The sequence below is a fragment of the Dryobates pubescens genome, chromosome 25, assembly GCF_014839835.1.
Source record: "Dryobates pubescens isolate bDryPub1 chromosome 25, bDryPub1.pri, whole genome shotgun sequence".
Classification (NCBI taxonomy): Eukaryota; Metazoa; Chordata; class Aves; order Piciformes; family Picidae; genus Dryobates; species Dryobates pubescens.
Window position 1 is genome coordinate 14083348 of NC_071636.1, and position 23996 is coordinate 14107343.

The 23996-nt window shown below is 48.4% G+C and overlaps 2 protein-coding genes across 3 annotated transcripts in view; both read right to left on the reverse strand.

The window, feature by feature from the left end:
- Positions 1-18476, reverse strand: part of SEPTIN5 (septin 5) — a 40560-nt gene extending 22084 nt beyond the window's left edge. Inside the window, exons 1-2 of the mRNA XM_054172976.1 lie at positions 18377-18476; positions 18235-18245 (exon numbers count right to left, since the gene is read on the reverse strand). Of these exons, the coding sequence (XP_054028951.1) occupies positions 18235-18245; positions 18377-18419 (54 nt within the window). The 5' untranslated portion in view covers positions 18420-18476. The remainder of the gene's footprint in view (positions 1-18234; positions 18246-18376) is intronic.
- Positions 18477-21204: 2728 nt separating this feature from the next.
- Positions 21205-23996, reverse strand: part of LOC104309652 (septin-2) — a 44009-nt gene continuing 41217 nt past the window's right edge. The window contains exon 13 of one of the 2 annotated variants that reach the window (XM_054172978.1): positions 21205-21974. The gene's annotated coding sequence lies outside the window, so the exon portion shown is untranslated. Of the gene's footprint in view, positions 21978-23996 lie in introns of both variants that reach the window. The other variant, XM_054172977.1, reaches the window with a different exon arrangement.

Sequence of the window (23996 nt, forward strand, 5' to 3'; positions counted from 1 at the left end):
AGAGCCATAAGAGCTGTTATGAGCCAGGCCCTGTCACTCCCCTCAGTGATTCCTCCCTTTTGAAGAGCTGGTGCCTGTGGTGGATTCACAACCACGACAGAGAATGGCAGAATGTGCACAAAGTTCTCCTTTCCTTCCCAACAAAATCTTCATCATCTTGCTTGGAGAGAGATGAACCTGGTTTCCCTGGAGAATAGTGCTCCTAGGTGAGAAAGGATGAAATGTTTGGACATACCATAGACAAAACGCAGCAGCAGCACCACCACACTCGACAGCAGCAGCCAGCTGGACTAAACTGCCACAAAATCAAAAGCCTGGAGCATCCTACACAGCTTCATGGAAGGAATTCTTCCCAACATGATCTTCTACTACTGCCCCAATCCCATCACCAGCTTCACAGTCCAGCTGTGGTTTTGCACACCCCAGCACCACCCACATTGCTCAGGAGAGGGCAGCTCTGAACCACTCGGCAGGCACCTCCCTCTCAGCCACGCTCAGCTCTGCACCAGTGCAGTACCAATGCTGCAACCAAACCTCAAGCCCATTCTGGCAAAGACAGCTTTCTCCAAAGCCTCTCCTGGAACCAGCATATATAGGGTACAATTCACACATGGAGGCCTCCCTCACTTCTCCAGCCTGACTCTTCTGTCACACATTGCCAAGCGGTCCCTCCCAGCCCTGCTTTGCTGAACTCTTTCCAAGACATAGTTCTCTCCTCAAAGCCCCAGACAGAGTGACACTGCCATCCTGGCCCATTACAGCCCTGCTCCAGTCACCCCGAGGCCACTGCTGGGCACTTCATTGCAGGGCACACACTCAGCCTGGGCACACAGCTTCAGACCACACACAGGGCATGGGGCAGCCATGCTGACGAGCGCTGGGATGTGAGAGGCCAGGAGACTCCAGCCTCCTGCAGCTACTCAGCCCACCAGGAAAAGCTGTATTTGAGCAAGCAAGACCTGATCCAAAGACCTCCCACAGTGAAGGAAGAAACAGCGACTCTGCCACTGGGCTCCCAGATAGCCCCGAGCCAGAGGAGGCTCTGAGCAGTGCAGGGGGCTGGGCACAGAGCCCCCATTCCAGCTCCAGAGCTGACAAACATCCTGCTGTCAGCAGTGCCTGCTACAAAGGCTCATTTGTTCTGACACACGAGCCCCTTCCAGGCTGCTGCCCCAACACATCTTCTTTATTGTGCCCTCCTGACCCCAGCAACAGGCAGGGCTCGGGGCTGAATGGCTCCTTTCTGGGATGCTGCTGGGGCTCACACACAGGAGACTGCAGATGGGAGGACACTGCCAAGGTCCTGAGCCCTGCCAAGCAGCAAGCACTGGCATCATGTGTCCTTCACCACTGACAACAGCACAAGCCTCCTTTGGGGCTCTGCTGGCCCAGACCCTTTCACAGACATGGCAGAGCTCCTCTGTCACCCAGCCAGCCACAGTCACCTGCCACTGCATACCAGTGCCGCAGGCACTGCTGCAGGATGCTGAGCAGAAGGGACAAAAGCAAAGTCCCTGCTTGTCTGTGCACTTTCAGATTGTTCCATCATGTACAGACCTGGAGACAACTCTGAGGCAGGAAGGAGGAAAATGGGACTGTAAACTCTTGTCCTTACCATGACAGTTATCATGGGGGATGCGTTTCCAGTCCCTGCTCCCAGTGCAACAGGGAAGAGGGGCAGGAGGGATGAGAGAAGGCTCTTGGCTAAATCTCACAAATGGTTAAACTCTCCCCATTTAGCAGCAGGGAGAGAGGATTTATCTCCAAGCAAGAGCCAAGAGAAAAGCAAATTCCTCCAGTGAACTTACTCCCCCCTATACTGTCTATCCAGCTACAAGGAGTTTCCTCTACAGCCACAGGGACAGGAGAAAAGACTGCTTTTATTTTCCCACCCATAGCCCAACACAGCTCAGCATGTCTTCAGCTTGAGCGTGAGCCAGAAGACAACTGGGCTGAAGGGGAAGTGGCTGGACTCCCCCACACAGCTTCTGAGATGGTGCTTAGAGGTTCTCCTTCCTGGAGCACACAGGCATTTACTCAAGTCCAGAGCAGTGCCTGGCTGAGCAGCTCCAGGGTGGATCTGAGCTTGCTGGATGCTGGCCGAGTCCAAGGACTCCAGGCTCCAACTCTGCAAGACAAAATCTTGGCCATTTCAAAGCAGCAGACATCAAGGCAGGAGAAAGAAGGGCCCTTTGCCATGTCAGAAAGGAGAATTCTCTGGTAATTTCTGCAAGCAGTGTGGCTGCTTCTGGTTTTCCAAGGTCCCTGTCACTGCCTGGGACCTGAAGCTGACAGCCCAGCTGCCTTCCATCCTATGCTCCAGATCCTCGGCACTCACACTGATATCTTCACTCCTGGAAAGCAAAGCCTCTGAGAGGGCTCTGATCACCTTTTCAGCTGATCCACAGGGGCCTCAGATACAAAGATCCCAGCAGGGACACTTCCATCCATACCTTCAGCACCTTCCAGCACCAACACAGGATCACAGTGAGCACATCTTCAAAGGCCTCTTCTCCAGCTGTGATTTTTGGTCTTTGCCGTTTTCTCCTTCCTACTTCCCCCTCACTCCAGCATGCAGAAAGAGGAGAACATAAAGCCCCTACATCCACCTTGCACAGCCATATTGCCCCTCAGCTGTGGGGCTGGGGAGAACCATACTGCAGCCCAGCACCCAAGTATGCCCCTTCCTCACACAGACACACAGAGTTGGTTTCCAGCACTATCGCTGTTCTTCCATGGGGACATTGGCCCACCAGCACAAAAGGGGCCACATCACACTCCCTGCCCTCTCTCTGCAGAGTTCACAACTGTTGGAGAGAGCAGCACAACAGCTTAGACATTGCCAAGCAGCCCTCAGTCCTGGTAATTGAGGTGAGATACCAGGACTCCCCAGGGCTGGAGCTGTCTTTCCACTACCCACACTCAGGGGACTGGCAGACTGCAGGAGGCCTTGGAGTGAGATCCTACCCTGTAGGTGCCAAGAGCACTCCACTGAGTGGGAAGCAAGGCCTCCCTGGAGCCTCAGCCCCTTGCCTGCGTCATTCAAAGTGTGGCATAAGCTGTGGCCACGGCTCCAGATGCTGCTCCACCTCAGAGCTGGAGATGGATGAGGTCATCCCCAGTCTGCAATCACTTCCATTCTCAAATTGCTCTCAAGACTGTGCCACAGATTAAAAAGTGTGGGATGGGTAGGGAGGGAAACCTGAATCTGTGGAGCATGTTCCCCATTAAGAGCTCAACACTTCATTAATCTCTGCCTCACAGTTGCCTGCCATCCAAACCCTCCACTTCCCCTCCTGCCCTTGCAAGAAGCAACCTGGCAGGAGCTGCCTGTAGCTAATAGCAGGGTATGGCCCAAGCTGAACTAGCCTCAATTCCCAGCTCCTCAAATCCATCCAAGCAGAGCCATGAGGAGAAATCACAGTTTGGTGCTGTCAGAGTACCTCAGCCACACCACTTCGCCTTGTGCCCAGCTCCAGACACTGGCCTTCAGATGCCTGCACTGCAGGAGCCCAATTCTTTCTGTCCACACACATAGTGCTGGAAATGGTTTGCAATGGTAACTGGTTCTACTCATGCAGCACTGAGCACCAGCACCATGATGCTGTGGCCTCTTCAGTACAGCCTCATTCTCCACTGCTCAGATGGCCACACTGGCCCAGGTGAGTTCTCCCACCCGGATCAGGCAGTACTTAACCCACTGCCTGAGGGACCAGGCTGAGCAAGGAGGATGGAAATTCAAACCAGCAGCACAGAGGAATCTTAAGGAAAAGAGCCTTGCAATGGTCACATTTGGCCAGAAGAAACCAGACTGACAGTTCAGTGGCATCATTTTAAAAACACATTGACCACAGATGAATCAGTGCTTCTTTCTTGGAAGCTGTAAACTGACCACAGTATCCAACACTGCCTCAAGCAGTAACAGCCAAGACACATCACTCTCCCACAGTTCCCTCCTTCATGGTCATGTTTCTTTCCTCTCACCCCTGAGTCTGCTCTGCACAGGAAGGCACTGAGGTTTTGTGGGTCTCTTCCAGAACTCCCAGTCTCACTGCAATGACAGCCATTGGATGGGGTCACTTCAGCAGCAAATACAGCTGCTGACCCACGTGCTGTCTGGACTCAGCTCAACTGCAGCCCACGTACAGGGCCTTGGCCTCATGTGTGCCGCAGAAGCAAGTGGCCAAAAGAACACAGGGCACTACACCTTCTCCATACTATAAGTAATGGGAGCTACAGCAAATGCAACAGAGAAAGAAGCAAGGGGCAGAATGTGCTTGAGTGAGCAGCTATGGATCACATGCTGCATATTTCTAGGGCCTTCCTTGAAGCAGATGGAGAACTGGCATTCAGGACCCTGTGCTAGTTCCTTTCAATCACACAGCATCTCTGGGGCTGAACAGTGGGAGCAGTGTAGTGTGACTCCTTCCAGAGAGCCCTTTACTCCTCAGCCTCTTTCCAGAGGCCAGCCCTGCATATCAACCAGCTAAAAACACAATGAAAGCAAGACTGGGGCCCTGTCCCTGGAGGTGTTTAAGACCAGGCTGGATGAAGCTCTGGCCAGCCTGATCTAGTGTGGCATGTCCCTGCCCATGGCAGGGGGATCCTTGTGGTCCCTTTCAACCCTGACTGATACTATGATAAGATCTTTCATCCATGTGAGTTTCAGACCTTCTAGAAGCAGTGACCACCAGAGAAAGGAACCTCTCTTAAGTCCTGACACACATCTGAGCTGTACAGGTGGCTCCTCTTCAGCACAGCCTAGGAATAATTACGCTGCATCACAGAGATGTTTCAGTACAGGAACCAGCAGGCTGTTACTACCTGGCTGCTTTCCCACCAGTTTCTTTCTGCTAATTCTGTCTTCACATCTAAGTTGGTAATATGCCACCAGAAGTCATCAGCACAGTGAGGTCCTGGTGGGGAAGCAAATGTCCAGCAGACAGGTTGCCTTGGCAGGGAGATAAGCCACAAACCCCCCAGCACACAGTGTCTGTGAGCTCCCAACAGTGCTGAGCTGAGCAGGGTGTGGTTCAACTGCCCCCCAGAGAAACACCAACCACTGCATGGAAACAACAGGTCTGAAGCTGGGCTACGGGGATTCCTGAGGCTCAAACACCTCTGGAAAGCTTCAGTTGTGGCATGAGTGACTCACAGAGGAGTGGAGCCACTCCTTCATCAAGGTAGCTGTTGTCTATCCTTCCTAAATAGCAAAGCCTCCAGACAGAAATGCCTCCAAACAGAGCTTCAGCTCTGCCACCTCAACAGCAGCAGTGGGGAGAACTTCATTACCAGCCCCCCTGCCAGCCCTGGCTGGGCCAGTGATGCCTGCCAAGCCCGCCAGGATCACGGGAGAGAAGGCATTCAGGAAGGGTTGTGCTCTGCACCCAGACACCCTGGAGAGCTCCAAGCCACATTCTCTATCTCGAACCCTCCCCCCAGCACCGTTTGTAGGAGACTACTGCTCGCTCTACACTTGCCCAGCACTCAGCTTCTCCTTGTGTGCAGGAGTGGGCAATCATTCTGTGTGCTAACAGCCCTACAGGAACAGTGCTGCAAGTGAGCTCAGGCACGCACTAACGCTCCCACAGAGTTTTCAGAGATGTTGGTTTTCTGTTTTGTTGGTTTGTGGTTTTGAATTGCTCAATATCCACATAAAAGCCATCCAGACTGAAAGCAAAGGCTTCACCCAGGGCAGCTTAATAAAAACCAGGCTGCACTGTATTTGAGGAACTCACAGATAAGATACAGGTAAACAGCGAAACCCACACCCTGTATTTCCAAAACAACAGGCTGGAAAGATCCACTGAGTGACTGGTGAATATTCTGGATAGCAAGATGTGAGGACAGGGCAGAGATGCTGTGAAATCATTTAGTATATTAAAAGCAACCGAAAATAACCTAATTAAAGAAAAACCTCTCTTCCCAGGCAAACCAGGCTTCCTCTCTGCAAAAGGAATGTCACAGGCATAAGGACATCAGTGCCCTGGCAGAGCTAGAGATGATGAGGATTCCCTTTTCCTTTCACTATTTCACTGCCCATGAAAGAGCCTAAAGAGTTAGATTTTAAAGGTGAAAGCACCCACCCTCAAACTGCAGGAAGCCCAGTCAATACAGATGTTCTTTCTATAGCAAACAGAAGCTTTGCTGAACTTCTCTCTAATTCTTTCCCTGCTACTCTTGCTGTCCTTGGCACACCCAGAAAGAGCAGGGCACAGGAGGAGTTCAGCCAAGTAAGAATGGCCTCAGTTAACACTAGTACAAAAGTTAAGAGATCTGCAATAGCAAAGTCTGTGTGAGTTTTTCATGCTGTGAAGAGTCTAGGTGAAGCAGAGACAGGCACATGGAATGCAGAAGCATCCAGCCTCTGGGCAAAGCACTGCCTAGCTTGTCAGATATGCCATCTGGGGAGCAGAGTGCAGATACATGCTCCCAGAGAGCACATCCCCATGTGCAGGGTGCTGAACTGGAGCACAAAGGCCACCCTAGCCCCGAAGGGCTTGCAGTCAGAAGCCTACAAGGAGGGTCCATCACTCCTGAGCACAGCTGTGATATTTTCAAAGCCACTTTCACAGAGGTACAGCTCTTACTCATTTTTTGAGATAGAGGTGAAAGAGCCATTCAGAGCAGCCTGACACCTACCTCCTGCAGTATTTTTCTTCACCAACCCTTTTCCTGGACCTAGTCTGTGGACCACAGCACATGAAAGACAACTCTAAGCCTGGCACTAGGTGTGTAAACTCCTCTGCAGCAGCCTGCTCATAGGAGGTGGCAAGGGCTCTTGCTACACAGCAATTCCAATCAGACAGAGAGATGGTGGGGAGACAAGTGGCAAGGCTGCTCACCTTTTGCAGGAGACAGGGACCAAAGCCCTAAACTCTGCAGGGGGCCATTAAAGAACACATCCTAAATAATATTGCCCCACTCCTCCTAAAATCCTTTCCACCTTAAAATAACTTCTCCCCTGAAAAACTGAGTGAGAAAGCAATCATGAAAGGTTAGTGCCCCACAGAAGGTTAGGGATACAGCCAAATCACACTGAAGAGTTCTCAACAGTACCTCTTCTTTGGAGACAACACAGCTGTGACACTGGTCTTGCTGCTATTTCAGTCTTGATTTCCACTATGAAGTTTACCCAGAGTCACCAATTCATCTCTTCTTGCCCTGTAGCAAATTGCTAATGATGACTCATTAATACATGCTAATGATGACTCATTAATACAGTGCTGACCTAAAGCAACAGATAATGGTAAACTCCTTGCTCTTGCAGATTTTTTAGTGCTATTGCTGATTTCATCCTTTTCTGGGCTCCACCTGAAAATAACAAACACTGAAGTGCATGAGATGTAAGATCAGAGACATTAACATCGACAGCACTGGAAGGGCAGAGTTCCTGAAAATGTCACCTTTGAAATGACTGCAATGGATTTCTGGAAGTCAGAGCAACAAAACTGGAGTAAAGAGGATATTAGACAAGACAGAAAGTCATTTGACTGTAAACTCTGTAGCTGTTGGATACACAAGGCATAGCAATGTTCAACATTAGAAAGACCTTGGAAGCAATGGAGGGGAAAGATTGCATTTGCAAGACAGTGGGTTTCTACAAGGCAACCCAAAGGAAACAGCCACATAGGTTAAGACAGAAGAGCGAGGCAGGACAGGGAACACTCAGCTCAGTCAAAGGGTTAGCAGAGAGCCAGCACTGCCAAGCAATGTCAGCTCAAGTGACAGCCACAGCAGGCCAGGAGTAACTTGTCATTCACAGCCCTTTAAGGAGAACAGGGTGCAAAATCAGATTAGATATCCATGAATAGCTCTTGGGACCTGTAGCACAGCATGAGGTTGGCTTTATCATTTTTAAAAATCCAAGGCTACCCAGCAAATCTCCAAGCAACTCCCACAGCCAGTGTCACATACAGAATGGAGAGGGATTTTTTTGGTGGGCTCCCATCTGGGCTGCAAGGCCTAACAGCAACCTCTTGGGATTTATTCTCTAGTGTTTTGCTGGGGGATCTAATGCCACTGTTTCTTGCAGGCCTGGCACAACCTGCCATCCCCTCACATACATGCTAAATGTCACACAGTACTGGCCAGACTCAGCAGACTGAGTCCACACCCCACAAAACTCACCTTAACCCACAGATGTAGTCCTGTCCCCAGTGCAGCTGCCCTGCTGCCCAGAGTACCTTCATGTGCCCTCAGACTACAGGAAGTCAAGTTCTTTCCCTTCTTGTCTCCAGTCTCAAGGGGGTAAGAAGGGTGGAGGGTGGGGAGAAATCTGTAATGTGAGCATTTCTAATCTCCAGTGCTGAAGGACAGGGAAGGATAGAAGAGGTCTGGTTTTATGGTCAGAGGAAACTCCCACCTCCCACCTCACAGCCCAGCTTTAAGACATGTTGATGGGACTCCTTCCTGATGTAATTCTGCCATAAGGCTCATTTATAAGCCACTGCCTTACAAATACAAAGCAGGATCTGCTTTTCTCTGTGGGAGCACACACACGCTGGCCTCTTACTGCAGCATGCCAGCCAAGAGGTGGGTGGATGCCCTAATTTTAATTTTTGAAAAATAAGAATGAAAAATAGTTATTTGCCATGAGGGAAAAGCCCTAAGGGAGAAGCTCTAGGTGCCTAATACACAGATTCACTGGGGTCACAAATTAACTCCATCCTTGGCCATACACAGGGCATCTGAGGGAGCAAGAGCAGGGGTCTCACGCAGGCATTTCCTGGACATCCACTGTCATTGGTATCCTGATAGAGGGGATCTGAATCCTCCAAAAGCACATCTCTCTGCTGTGGGCTGTACTTGCAGGGCCACACTTCAGTACCAAACACGCAAGTGCAGGATGCACACTCTGCACAGAAACACAAGATGGTTCGTTAGGCTTTCAGACTAATGAGCCCCAAGATGTCCTTGTTAGCAATCCCATGCACACTGCACTGCTGCTGCATGCCAGGCAGCTCAAATCACACCATCCCTTGTTTACCAAGAGAACAATTCTGCTATTGCCTGACACCTGCCCATGACAGTGGCACCACGAGAGGAGCACAGTGATGGTCAGATGACACTGGCCTTTCAAACAAGGCAGTAAAAGGCCTGGCACTGGCTGGAACCTCTGAGCAGCTGCTAAGGACCAGCCCAACCACCTCAGACAGAAAGGCTTTCACTGGTATTAATGAGAGCTGCTGGAAATAAAGCCATCACACAGCTATGAGATTACATGCAGCCTCTGGTCCAGCATCAGCAGGCTGAACAGAATGGGCACTGAGGAAGAGAAGTGCTGGGCTGCATCCAGTCCCTTCTGGTTTTTTAAACTGCTGTGAAGATAAATGCCATGAAGCTGGGGAGCGAAGTGTGGAAGGGCAGGGCAGACGAGGCCTATCCAAGAGACAAGAGGACTCACACCTGCTGCATGGTGATGGTTAGGAGGATCCCAAGTAGATGGGTGTGACGATACTGGAGAGTACACAGAAAACATGCCTCTAACCTGCTCAGCAATGTGGGCCTGCTCTGAGCTTCTCAAGTGCCAGCCCCAGGGCTGCCTGCAGCCTAGAGCATATCCAGAGTGCTGCGCTGCTCAGTGGACCTGGAGTCCTTCCCAAGCATGTGCCTGGATTAACAGCCAAGTAAAAGCACCCAGTTCTGCTAAGTAACTGTCCTCTGATAGCCACTTTCCCTGTAAATACAGACTTTGGCAAGGGCTCCTTTCACTGGAGAAGAGCTCTTTGAAGTAAGCAGATGAAGAACAAAGGTGTCAGTCTTGGGAGTGAGACACCAGCAGCTGCCCTGCTGTGAGCTCCAGGCTCCAGAGCACTGCTTCAACTGTGTTGCAGAAACCATCTGCAGCGTCGGGACTGTAAGCACAAGCAGGGGGAGATGAGAGATCATCTCAGACAGCATCTCTCGTGCTGTCCTGATGACACACTCCTGCTCATCTCAGCACTGTGCAGTCACAGCAGCAAGGCTTTGCTGCAGGCCAGCCACATCACTTGAAGTTTAACCCCTGCTGCTTTGATTCATCCCACTGCCTACAAAATAGGGCAAACATCAGCTCCTGAAGGCTGTGATGCTTCTTCCATTACTGTCTGATCCCAGCTGGCACCAGCTCCTCTGAGCAGCAGGAACCTCTGAGAATTTATAGGATCCTAAAAGCCATAAACCTGACTGACATTTTTTATGGCAGGCCTTGAGCAGAGGAAAATTACTACTGGTCTGGATAGGCATTTCCAATACTGCTTATCTACAGTTCCAGGACTTCATATCACTTAATAGTCAATGCAGACACCCAGGAGAGCTTTAAAATCAGCAGACCCACAGCCAAGGGGACCATGTATGCAGAGCAAGCAGACAGCACATGCCTTTGTGATTCATATTTCACCTAAATATATAATTAACATAGTATGTAATTTATTTGAAAATAAAAGTGGATGTAAGACTGCAGGATCTAAGGAGACTTCACAGGTGGATGTATCACAACAAGAATGAGCTCAGTGCAGCAGGCAGGATTAGAAGGGTTCCTACACTAAGGAAATAGCCAGGAGACATTGTAAAAGGCTGAAAATGAAGTGACTTGCTTGAAGTGTGATCTTAAAAATAACTGCAATACAAAGTAAAGCAGCAGAAAGTCTGGCCTGTGCTCTCCTGTACATCCACAGCTCCAAACACCAGGGTGAAAAAATGAAACAGTCACAGGAGCCCAAAACATATCTGCACCACCAGGGGCTTTGCCTCACAGAAGGCACAAAGAATTTGCTAAGCCCTTGGAGCCTCTTTTCCCACAAGGTCTGTGGATCTTTTTTCCCCTCCCTTGCTTCTGCACTGAGCATACCCATAGGTCAGTGGGATGGGCTTGCTCCCCATGGCCAGTCTCCAGGAGCTAGCACTCATAATTCTGCAGTTTACTTGCTCAGCCTGCACTCCCAGGTCCCTGTTCCCCTGCCAGGAGTCATTCTGGGAGAACAGCACCAGCTGCCCCAGGCGGGGTCAGGCAGAGACAGGCCATCCCAGCTCCATACACACACCCTGGACACACTTGATAACAAGCTTCAAAATAAACAGGGCACTCCCAACATTCCCAGGAAGAGCAAAGCGCTGAGCTGAACCAAGCTGGCAAGAGAAGGACCTCAGCTCTCCTGCTCCTTGGCTCTGAGCAGTCCCACAGCAGAGTCACCGTTGTGGCACACAGGGACAGGAACAGGTCAGCCACTGTGCTGCCCCTCTCTCCCCATCAGCTGACTGCAGGCTGAGCACTTCTGTCCTGGCACCAGCACTTACTGCTGTCAGCTGTGCAGAAAAAAGGCCCAAATGTCTGGTGTGAAAAGCTGGAGTGCAGTTAACAGCTTCCCATTGGAACCAATTTAGACCTGCACTGGCTGAGATCCCCCAGAGCCCTAAGCTAGCCCAAGATCCTCCAGCATGCTGCACTGCTGAACGTTTGCCCTGAGCCTACCCTAGCCCTCACCGCATGGCTGATGCAATCTGAAGGCTGCACAGCTTTATCCAGGAGGTTTGTGACATCTTGAGCAGCCTTGCCCTGTGCTGCCCTGCACAGCAGGGCTACATCCCTCCTCTAGAGCTGAACTTCAGGCTCAGCTTCTGTTTTTTAATGTTGACTTCAGGAGTGGACAGTCATACTAAAGCCAGAAACTAAACAATTCTCCTCCCTTTCTTGGCACTGCACCCTTGCAGATGCTTGTGCAGGGTTTCACTTCCTCTTCAGCTCCTCCAACACTCAGCCAAGCTTTGCTCATCACCAAGCCAGTCCCTGTAGTCCTCCAGTGTGCTCCTTTCCTCACCACCTCCAGCACGTGGCTGCTGTGACACTGCTGGGTTAACAGCCACATGGCCAGGGGCTGGGAGTTACAGAGTGATTGAAGGCACAGCAGTCTAGAGCTGAATATTAGCAGGGTGTCACAGACTGTAATTAAGGTACTGGAAATACAGGTGTGAGAAGAAATGAAGAGTATTAACCCACTCAGCCCTCAAAACAGAAAGGACTCTGGAGTCAGGAGTGACAGAAGATCTCAGTCCTTGAAGCCCAGCCTCTGGGAGAGTACTGCATATACAAACCTTCCTCTCAACACACTCAGTGCCACCTTCCACTGTTCATGGCAATCCATATTTCTGAGATACTGAGTGGTGAACAGCAGCACACATGCTGATGAGGAACACATGTTCTGGGGTCTGATCCCAGCTTTTCTGGTGCACCACACACAAATTCAGCTCCTGAATGTTCTTGTGGGAAGAAGATGACTGCAAAACTCTTCACAGCTCCAGGGATAATTCTCTGGGAGAAAAGGAATGTCTAACAGCAGGCATTTTTTCCTGTGCTTGGAGGCTAACCACACTGTAGACACACACAGACAAAATCCAGCCCATATAGGAATTATTCCAGTATGCCATGAAACAACTTGCATACACTTCACAAAAATCTGAGTCACCCAATGTTTTAGACATGCCACATGTTTCTTTCATGAGTATTAGAGGATTATTCTGTGTGGTTTGGCTGTCTCTGGGAAATCTCTGCCTTTGGCAAGAAGGGGACAAAGTCTTAAGTGTTGGGCAGGCAAGACAGCTCTACAGGTAAGCAAAGAAGGTGCCCTCCAGTCAAGCTACTTGAACTAGAAGAGAAACAACAGGAGAGGAGCTCTCTTGGCTTGTGTAAGAGACATCTCAACAAGAAGTGCTTGAAGCATTAAAGATGAAGCAGAGCTCTCCAGGCTTGGTTTCAGCACATAGGAGCAGCAGCTGCAGCATGGTTATAGGAGCCATCGCTGTGGGCCACGGGTGCTAGGGAAACCTCTTGGATTGAGCATTTAAAACAAATTTAGCAAAGATCTAAAGATAAGCAACAGGGACCCAACCTACCCTGGCACAGCAAGCAGCCAGCAAGCTGAAGGTAGAATCTCTGCTAGATTGTCCATTTTGTTGAGTATTTAAAGAATAGCAACGAGGACTGAAACTGAGGGTGGGAAGTGTGGGCTCTAGAAGATACTGAACTCCACCAGCTGTGGAGGACTTGCCTTTCCTAAACTTTAGCAGTGAACTGTCATATTGTAATTATTGCCATAAAAATCAAATGAAGAATGGTATCAGTGTGAGGTCAGTACCATTTTTGATGGTGTTAAGCAGCTGTAAGAGGCTCCTTGACTTTGGTGACTAAAAGTGTCAAGGGACTGGATTTCTCCTTCATTCAGATAGCAGCAATGTTTTCATCTCTGCACTTGTGAGCTTTTGTAATGCCCCAGCAAGCTGTGACCCAGCAGCTGAGCAAGTGTCACAAGCACCTCCTGGAGTTAAATGAGTGCTGCTCCTACATAAGCATCAGCAAGGATGAAGCTGCAACATCTGTTAGCCACGCTTACGCATCTGGCTAACGTGCCCAAGCCAGTCCTGTGCAGTTCACACGAGAGCAGCAGTTTTGGACTCACACAAATGTGTGGAAATTCAAGAGAGAAAAATCCCTGTGCAGGAAACAGTTCCCCTTTCATAAACTGCAGTTTGCTACTTGCACTGAGAGGGCTGAACCTCTCCCCTGCCCTGCCCTAACAATCATTTCACCCATCTGGAGCATAAATAATTGAAGAGAGACACCAGCAGCAGCAGGAGACAGGGTCTGTGCCCAGATCTCCAGTAGCTCTGTTTCACCATGCAGTCCATGTGCTGACCTCTTTTTAGAGCCCTTCTTCAAGAAGCCAATCAGAAAAAGAAGGGGAAAAAACTACATGAAAGAAGTGTCCAAGATGGACTTCCCTCCCCAGACCAAAATAGCCCATCTGTGCAACACAGAGGCCTCCTGCAGTAGGACTGTTTAGACAGATGCACAGTGGAAGGACAGGCAGGGCTGAACCCCCTGACCTGCTGCAGTCCCACCCTGCTCCAGACACGCTGTTCTGAGCACTGACTCTTTGCTCAGTTTGGAGGGCAAAGGACCAATGTTGTCTTTTGAAATGGGCCAAAAAAAATTCCTGAACTACATAAGGCTTTTTACAGAGAAGTGAAAGCTTCCACTCCTGTGCTACGTCTGGCCAAGATACACTGGGACACCAGAAAAACAAGCAGAGATGTGCTGCTTTGAAAGTGTTTCCAGTATGTACCTCCAGATTCTGTGACTAATTTGCTACTTCTTTCTGGCAGGCATCTTGCTAGCCAGGATTCAAAACTGGGATTGGAAAACAGAGAGGTTGGAAGAGACATTAAGATGGGGAGTCAAACAGAAACAGCCTCACCCAGGGCGATATATGACACAGTAAGAGACTATCCAGCTGTGGTGAAATAGCCACTCGCCAGCTGCAAACATCGTTTGCTTTCTCCGAGAACAAGAACCCTCACCACAACCACCCAGTCTGCACTGATACAGAGCATGACAGACAGCCCAGGAACACAGAACCATACTGCCACTCCCAATGACTCAAAGAATCAAAACTAGAAAACAACTGGTTTAAATCTGAGAAAAGGCAAAAAGTTGGTCTCCCAGCTCTCCTGCTTTTCTGCACAAGCAAGCAGAACTCCTGCAGCCACAAGACTGCAAGAGCCATTTTCATACAGAAAGCCACTTAGGTGAAAGATGACAGTGCCACAAACATGGTGCAGATAGGAACCCTCCAGATTCTGAAGGGGCTGTCAAATGACCAAGATCTGCTTCTGGTCATTGTAGTACAATTGCTGCACAAGGGAACTCACCAGGGGTGATACTTCTCATTACATGTTTCACAGAACTCAGCTGATCGATTTTCACTACATAAGTACCCACACAGAAACTGAAGGTCGCTTTAAGGTCATCATCAACCAGCTCAAGACACAGGAATCACCACTCCTCCCTCCTCTTAATCTGCTCTTTGTCATCAATGGCTGACTCCACTAGAGTTGTCCTCAATGTGTCAAGGGCATTATCTACAAGTATCTTGGGTATCTCTGTGCTACACACAGTGTCTCTTTTTCAGGGGGTACACTTTCTTTTAAGCTCACCTGGGCTTATCTCTCCATAAGCACAGTAGAGAAAAGGCAGTTCAGCACTCGGTCACAAGGAACTGGGAGACTTCCATCAGCCAGTGCCCCCTGGTAGATGAAGCTAAGGTCAAAGGCTGACCTCAAAATGATGCTCTTTGTTGGCACAGATGCCATTTTAGATAGAAGACATCGCTGCTGTTGTAACATCTGCTGTTCCAAGAATGATGGAACTCTCTCCATACTTTTTCTCTTTTTTTTTTTTAAAGAAAAAAGCAAAGGAGTTTGAACATAAGATCTTAAGAGATAAACCTGAGATTGTCAACAACTGAAACACAAAGGCAATGAATCAGGAGTTCTCAGTGCCTTGCAATGACTTGCACTGAAACCATTCCTCCAGTCAAACTACCTGTTGCACACTGCCTTCTCTCTACACAGTACCCCTATATATATTTTCACTTATATGCAGACCACTTCAAAATATGCTGAAGTAGAAAAAAAGGACCAAGCTGAATGCAGAAGGCACAGCCCTGTAATTTCAAACCCACTGAAAGAACTGGATCCACCAGATAGTCTCTGCTCCCACACCCAAACAACCTTGCAAGTAGATGGGGTGGGGAGAAATCAGCTTGGGAAGGACAGGTTCCCATCCTCCTGATTTAAAAAGAAACAATGACTTCAAAGAACATTAGAAACATGGACCTGAATGAGCAGGAGCCAGCTTCAGAGACAGGGCAAAATAACACCTCAGACAAACACAAGCCAACAACACAAGCTAGCAGGCATGTTCTGCTGGAGTGCACCAGGACACTCCAGTTTAACTAGGTATTTGGGAGGTTTCACCTGTACTCCTCCCACAGCAACACCTCAGGCTTTGGCAGAGTGTCCATCCACTGCACTTGCACTGTTTGCTTCTCAAGTCAACACTCTTGACAAATTGCTAGGTTTCCCTTACAGGAGGCCTGGTCTACTACACGTGGGACAGCAGTCATTGCTTCACCACCAGAATCCCTCTCAGCACTTCAGTGGTATATAAATTCCTGGAGAAAACATCCTTGGAGAGGTTCTGAACTGAGCTCCAGAGAGACTGAGGAGTGTGGTGTCACCAGGCTGCTGTAGAGCTTCAGAACAGAAACTGATTCCCCCACAGTCCTGGGTCCTAAATCACAACCTTCCTCTTGGAAAACTGGATGCACAAGAGACCAGTATCAAACCTCCACAGACTTCAGTGGCACCCATGCTCCGTGCCTAATAGACCAAACAAGAGGTTATTCCTTGCAAATCGGTGAGGTAGAGAATTTACCACCATTTTTTTCTTCATAAGTGGTAGCAATTAGGGATCCAAGCTAAAATTCAGAGTCAGTTGGAACCAGACAATGTACCAGCCCTGATGACACTACAAGGGAAGATGAAGGCACATCGTGTGACACCACATTATTCTGCCTGTTTGTTGGGAGGTTTTTTTTCACTGAGTAAGTCACCATAATTAAGATTTTACTGAGGCTACCCTACTTATGTGCAACCTATTGTACTGCCCTCTCAGTACAGCTCATTTAATTTCCCAACTATTTATGTTTTTTAAAATTTCTTTTTGTAATAGGTTTTGAAAAATTAGTTCAGGCAAGGATCACAGCTTTAGTAAACATTTAAATTGGTACCTGCTGCCAGATGTGAGTGGATGGGAACAAAGCAGCAGAGGGAGAAAATTCCTCATCATAAAGGATGCTTTTGTACATTGACTTGCATTTTAACAGATTGCTTTGTATTCATGGCTTGGTTTCCCCCCACCATCCACAAGTAACAGGGCTGGCACAAATTCATACTGAACCATGCTCTGTCATGCAAGACCTTCTCCACACTCAGCACAAGACACACGGTTCCATGCACACACCTGGGCACTTGAGGAAAGCCTTCCTTTGTCCCGGCAGAGCACTGCGCCCTCCTGCAAACAAAACTCACTGGGGTACAGACTCCAGCCCACTCTTGCTTATGCAGCATGACAAGGGCCTTCAGGAATTATGATCATATCTACAACTCTGAGCTCTACCTTGATTTATAACCTCCTTCCCTCTTTATTGAAAAGCAAGTGAACTAAACAACAGCATGCTTCTCGAGGGTCACAAAGGTCCTCTCCAGTTCACAGCTTACACTGGAGCTTCTACAATTTCAGAACATCTTCTGGACTGGTTTCCTCCAGAAATAAAACAAGAATTAACAGCAATACTCAAGAATAGCTACAAAATTCTAGCAAAACTCTACATAGCTGTTATTTCTAGATTTACTTTGTTCACTGTAATCAACAACTCACAATAAAAAGCACAGGTGTCTTTTCACAGTGTCCAAGTCAGCACTATATAGGCAAACACCATCTCCTGCAGTGCCACTGCCTCAGCAGTTACAGCATTTGCTGCATGTGGAATTAGAGCCTCAGTGCAACACTGGAAAAGCAAGGCAAGTGCAAGCCAGGCTGGGAATGGGTGGACTTCTTCCCACTGCAGAGACCCACTGCACTGCTCTGTTGTGTTAACCATTGTCTCCATCCTCGCCTTTGTGAGACAGAAAACCTCTTCCATACACAGCAGATAATGCCTACATGATGAGACTGCTACAGAACGCATGGGACTCTGCTGATAACCCCCCACCTAGGCATTAAAGCTCAGCAGAGAAGGATTCCTCCTCCTGTCAAACACCTGAAATCCCTATAAATACCAAACAGTGAACAAAAAAGCTTCATCCATGTCATCCGATTGCACCACACCCCCCGATCGCCTCTCTCCAGGACTCAAAGGCATGTCTCCAAATAGCTATTTGCTTTGCAAAGCAGAACAGATGTTCCCTGACGCCCAAGTCCTGGCCGCCTGCGAGGTAGTGATCTGCCACACCAGCAAGGAGTGGCGACTGGCAGGACTGGGGCTGTGCCTGCGCATCTGTGCTGCGGAGGGCAGGGCGCGATGGGCAGACGTGCTCCCAATACTGAAAAGCCTTTGCCAGCCCTTGCTCTGCCTGTCTCCATCCAGCCCTACCCGACACACCCAAAGGCACCACACAAAAAAAGCGGAACCCAACCCAAAGTCCAGGGAGGTAAGGCAGGCAAACCGCCGATTTCGCGGCTAAATCCAGCCAGAGAAGGGCCAGCACGGCTGAAACACCGCTGTGCCCAGGTAGCGGCACGCCAGCCGCAGCCGCATCACCGCGGGAGAGCTCAGGGTGAGCAGGGCCGGGCCGGGCCGCGCCGCAGGCGGCTACAGAGAGCCGGGTGCGGCGGGGGAGCGGCAGCCCACCTACCTGCTTCTCCTCTGCAGAGCGGGTCGGCGAGGGCGGGATGCCCGCGGAGGGAACCGGCAGCGGGGAGAGAAAAGAAGAGAGAGTGAGGCGTGACGGACGCGGCAGGCCGGGGCGGGGCGGCCGCACGTCCCCGCCGCCTCACCTGGGTTGCCCAGCTTGCTCTTGTACCGCATGCCGGTGCTCATGGTGCCGGCGGCAGCCCTGCCTTCCCGCAGCACCGCCGGGTGTGAGGGGCCGAGTGCGCGAGCGGCGACGGCCGCCCCGCGCCGCCGCCGAGGGGCCGGGAGCCGCCCCAGGCGGCCAATCCCGGCAGCCCGCCCCGCCCCGCGCCCGCCCCGGCCCCGCCGAGCGACGGGCGGACCCAAGGAGCGAGGAGCCACCCGCGCTGCCCCATGGCTCACCGCCCAGATACAACGACCGGCGGTTCCCGCCCGCCGCTGTCAAGCGCAGCCCGGTACTTGACACCAGGCCGTACTAAGCCCCGGAGCCGGGTCCCGTACCGCTCGCTGCAGGCTCAAGCGCTGCAGGAAGAAGCCCTCCCTACTCCCCGCCAGAAACCAAGCACCCAGCAGAAGGAATACACCAGTAAAAAAACCCAAACACAAATGGAATAAATAGGAAATGTGCTTCCAGATTTAGCATCTCAAAGTACAGTGGGAAGCCCAGAACCGTGCTGCAACTACACTGAGGGAAGCAGGCACGTGTGCTCTGCTTCCATTAAACCATTGTAAAGAGATGATAGAAGTTATTTTAGGCAAAAGCTGTCAGTATAACTTTTTAAGGGAAGCAAGGAGAGAACGCCGTTGTGAACATTCCAAAGGCAGTAGAGTAGCACTTAAGGACAGCTCACAGAAACCTCAACAGTAAAGGAGTAGGAAGAGGGGATGTTAAGCTTCAAGACACCCCAATTTCCAGAACTGCAGGGAGAAGTCATATCTTCCACATTTCAAGAAGAGGTAAATAATCAGACCTGACACTCTTCTGAAAACAGGATGGGATAAGCTTGTTATGGTGATGGCTGTACAAGTGCAAGGACATGCTCCTTTCTCATATCAAAACTGACACTGATGCCACAGTGAAAACTTCTCAAACTCTTGTAGTCAGCACAGCATTTATCTTGCCATTTCTTCCACCTTCTCATTCAAAACATCTCTCACATCACAAACCAAGACAAGGGCTAGCAATCCCAGACAAATGTATTTTAAAACCCATTAGCTCATCCTGAATTCAGTTTTTAGCCATTGATTCAAAGCATCAGGAAAAAAAAAATCAGGTAATTATCAGCATATTTGCTTGTTTTTAAAGGCTATGGAGCCACAGACCATTAACAGCCTCTATACCACAATTAAAGGTACCAACAAGCCAATAAGCCTTTCATGAGTTGTTTTAATGTCTGCCACAGTGTTTTAAATCTAAGGAAGACTGAAAGGACTGCAGACAACCACTCCTTGATCCTGCTGAACAGCCCTTAAAATAGATATGTGTAGGCACTTTGTCCCATTGCTGGACAGTGTCAGCCCAGAGAAGGCTGGGGTGGAATTCAGAGAAAGGGTTGTCTTCTACAGCCCTGGCACTGCCAGCATTCACAGGAGTGAAAACACAAGGTCAGAAACCAGGCTCTAGCCAGGATCCTCTCTCCAGAGATCTTCACAGCAGCAAAGACTTGGCCGTGAAGTAGCCAATACTTACACTGTGAAGTATTCTAACAAAACCAAGTAAATGTAACTGAAGACTAACATCAGACAACATCAAAGAAGTAGTACAAGACAAAAATTAAACCTGCATTGAAAGAACTCAGGTATAGTATCTGCAGTGCTGCAAACCCTTCTTGAACAATTATTAAACAGATCTCAGATTTTCAGCCAGTCCTCCAGCTGGAATCCACAAACCTGAAAAAGGCAGATATTATCAATCAATAACCACTACCCACTAGCAAAAAGCTGTTCACTGAGGCTTCCCACACAAGGACTAGACTAGATGGTTTTGAAAGGCTGTTTCCCTATTGTCCTAGTTTGCTTACAGAGATGCTCCTTTCATGTTACCTTTGTTCGGAGGGCTAATCCAGTATGAAACTAACGTATGTAACCAAAGTCTTGGTTTCTCAGGAGGGGTGTGGCTGTTTTGACTTTCACAAGCACAAATGGACAGCACATCATTTGAAGATGCATATTAGGATGCAAAATTCTGGAAGAAAAAGAACAAGACAGGGGCTCATAATGGCACACAACTACTGAGAAAAGGTCTGCTGTTAAATCTCTCACCTTGGCCCTCTTGACAGCCATGCTTACAATTCAAATCTTCACCAAACCTGATGAGACTTTATATGAAGACAAATCTGCCACTTTCAACTTCATTACATAACGATGTCACGCCCATTTTATGCAGTTCACCTCCACAGACATCCCTGTGGTACAAATAATTTGTTGATGCTACTCTGATTAAACCCTCATTGCTAGACAGCAAAATTAGGGCTAATCGTTACATGAAAGACACCTCAGTTTAGTCCAGAAGACAAAGCGTCTCAATTCCATATTTGCAAAATAATGTAAGCATATGCATGTATCATACAGACAAGACTACAGAAGCATGCAGAAGAGACATTATGTCAGTAATGACATAAAGGAGTCAGCAACATCTATGAATTTAGAAACTAAGCAATCTGATTTTCCAAGGTATTTACCCACCTAAAGTACGGCAGTAGGTACCTAATGAGCTGTGGAACAAAGTGGATGCAAAGCCTTGCTGCCCAGCTCCCAGTTAAAACACCTTAAAAGTTGCTTTGAACTGAAATCAAAGCAGTTTGTATGTAGACATCCTAGAAGATGCCTCTGTTTCCCCAGGGTCAAGATCCCAATTCCTGTGAATATGCACCCCACACGACGCCACTACAACATCCCACAGATTAGATTAAAAAAGCCAAAGTCCAAACAGAACTACAAAAACCAGCCTGAAATTCAGTGTTTTCCACATCCGTACGATTTATTACAAAACGTCGATGAAAAGTAGTGTTCTGGTGTATAAAAAGGTCAGTACATGCCACCACTCAGCTGACAGATCAAAATGCCTGCGACAGGGATTCTTGCAATCAATGCTGGAGACCCGAAGACAAGCCTTCAGAGGTGCCCCCAGGAGCTGTTGGCATGTGCAGTGTTTATGGCATGTTAAGGCACGATGATTTAGGAAAGTCAGCTTCTTTTCATCACTGGTGAATCAGCCGTGGTTTGTACGTTTTCTCATAGCTGACACAAATAGAAACCACCAGAGATGAAGCTTCAAAACTAACCAAAGCGTAGAGAAAGTTAGGATGAACTGATGATGATACACAATGACTGCAAAGGGCAGGTGACTTCTGCAAACACACACACGTTTACTGTAAACAGCCCACCCAGTCTTTCAGTATTTATCACAAACTGCTCACAGTAACCTAGCAGATCCACGACTAACTCCTCAAACCCAGCACGACGACTAGCCCAAAGAGTGTACTCTATCAGTTTTGGTATAAAAGGGTAGAGGAAGGATAATAAGCCCACATTGATAAGTATGAAGATAGTGTTACCAAAAGAATAGAGATACAATATACTTGATTAACATGGAATATATAAGCCAAGCCGTTTTACAACACGATCTTCAGACTTTGTGTGTTTCACGCAGGTCTTGAGCTGTGGCATCCGGCTTTTGCATTTCAACGTTACCATTCGGTCGAAGAAAACACTGCACCCATCCACTTAGAGACCTGTATGCTGCTGTGAACAGAAGTGGAAAACAAAGAGCATTAGAAAGGACAAACTCTCAGCACTGTCAGAGCCTTTGAGGCAGCTGGAGCCCCTCTGAGCAAAGCAGCATAAGCCAAGCAACAGCGTATTTCAGTCACTGCATCACGGGCTTCTGCACTGGAACTACAGCAGCTGAGTCAGATGCAGTTTGGCCCCAAATATTTATCACAGAGGTCTAACAAGAGCACATAAATGAGAATCTATTTTTAGTTACATACTTTAAGCACACTCTCCCCCCTCTGTCTGCAAGAGCCCAAGAACTGCATTACAGCTCATCTCAACAGCAATGCACACAAGAAACCAACAGCAGTCAGCCTGTTGTACCAAGTCCTGCTTCTGGTGAGGAAAATAAAACCCACTTATCTAAGCAGGGCTAAAAGAAAGCAGCAGATCTGATGCCATGCACAAACTGTTACGACACTGCTTAGGTAAACCAGGAAATCTAACAGATTTTTTCAGATATTGACACAGCAGGATATATAAGGCTGAATGAAGGGATACTGCTCTGCAACTTCAAACGTAACTCCCAGGTTTTGATGGCTCTACAGCTACTTGCCAATCAAAAATGCTGCTACAAAGAAAGCAAATTCCACTTTTCCCTGAAAATTTAGCCTTATGAAGCTGTGTCAGATTTGGAACACAGGAGATATCTCAAATTCTCCAGTCCCAAAACCACTCACTTCCAACAGGAGAAAAATAGTGTCATCAAACATTAATCTGGGTGGAAAAAAGAAACATCCTAGAAAACAGTGGTACAGAACACTTGTGCTAACTACACTGGGGATAAGGAACAAGGAAAGCTGACAAAAGGGTCCTTTGCTCTTTGCCATTCTGTTCAACACACAATTACTTCACATTTGAAGGAGGCCACCACTTCCCATACCAACCAAAACAGGCCAGCATGAAGGCTTTAAAGCCAGATTCCTACATTGCTAACAAAATCAAATAAGCATATTCACAATGCTGTGCTACATTGCTACTTCAAGTATAAAAACCAAACTCAATTTCTGCCATTGCCTGCCTAACTCTGTTAGAGAAAATACCTCAAGAGGAAATTGAAACTGAGGTTTCAGCCTCACAAAAAAGGCTGGAATTTCCAATAAACGTGAAGGCTCGGGTTGTAAGCACAGCTATGCACTGATGCTACCAGCACTGGCAACAAGATTATTTACATGCTTGTAGAACATATGTGGTTTCACTGCTCCTTCCTCCTAATCTCCTGAGACAATATTGTAGGATACATTATGTTGACATCATTCTTTGCAAATCTGATCTCCAGTTTTGTCACATTAACCTTGGAGCCCCCTTGCACCTTCCCCCCACCCCGTGCTCATCCAGACACAGCTTTAATAATCACCTCCACCTGCAGTGTGAATTCACACTGTCATTTCAGACAGACAACGTATTTCTCCAGCACATCATTAAAGTAAAACTAACTCAGTAAGCAGCACTATGTATGCCTGCATCCTGATGCACATGGTCAGGTATCTCACACAGTCCTGTGTTTGTAAAGGTTTTGAAAGCTTTGGGAAGGAATGGGTTTGCCTCCCCTCAGCTGTCTCTAAGAATACCACTACAATGCAGTGCAGAGCTTGACATCTCTTTAGGTACACTTCTGAATTCCCAAAGAGAGAAACTCCTTATAAGCAGTTACATTTTCTCACTGATCAATTCTTTTTCTTCAGGTAACACCAGTTTTATGCTGTAGCTACAGTCCTTTGAGTATCAAATCATTAGCAAGAACTTTGAGAAATGGCATCTTTCCCAAAAGAGAGTATTTGCTGCTGTCTCGTTGTTAGCTAGTTCTGATATGTGAACATATCACAAAGACTTGCTAGCAGGTGTTCCAATCTTTTCCATTTTATGCTTTGCAAGCATTGTGTCATTCCTTGGAATGCTTTTAAGCTTGCAAAGTAGAGACTGTTTTGGGAGGTGTTGGGGACTATTTCTCTCTTGCCTCTCTAAGAACAGCAGTTCTGGAAACTGGTC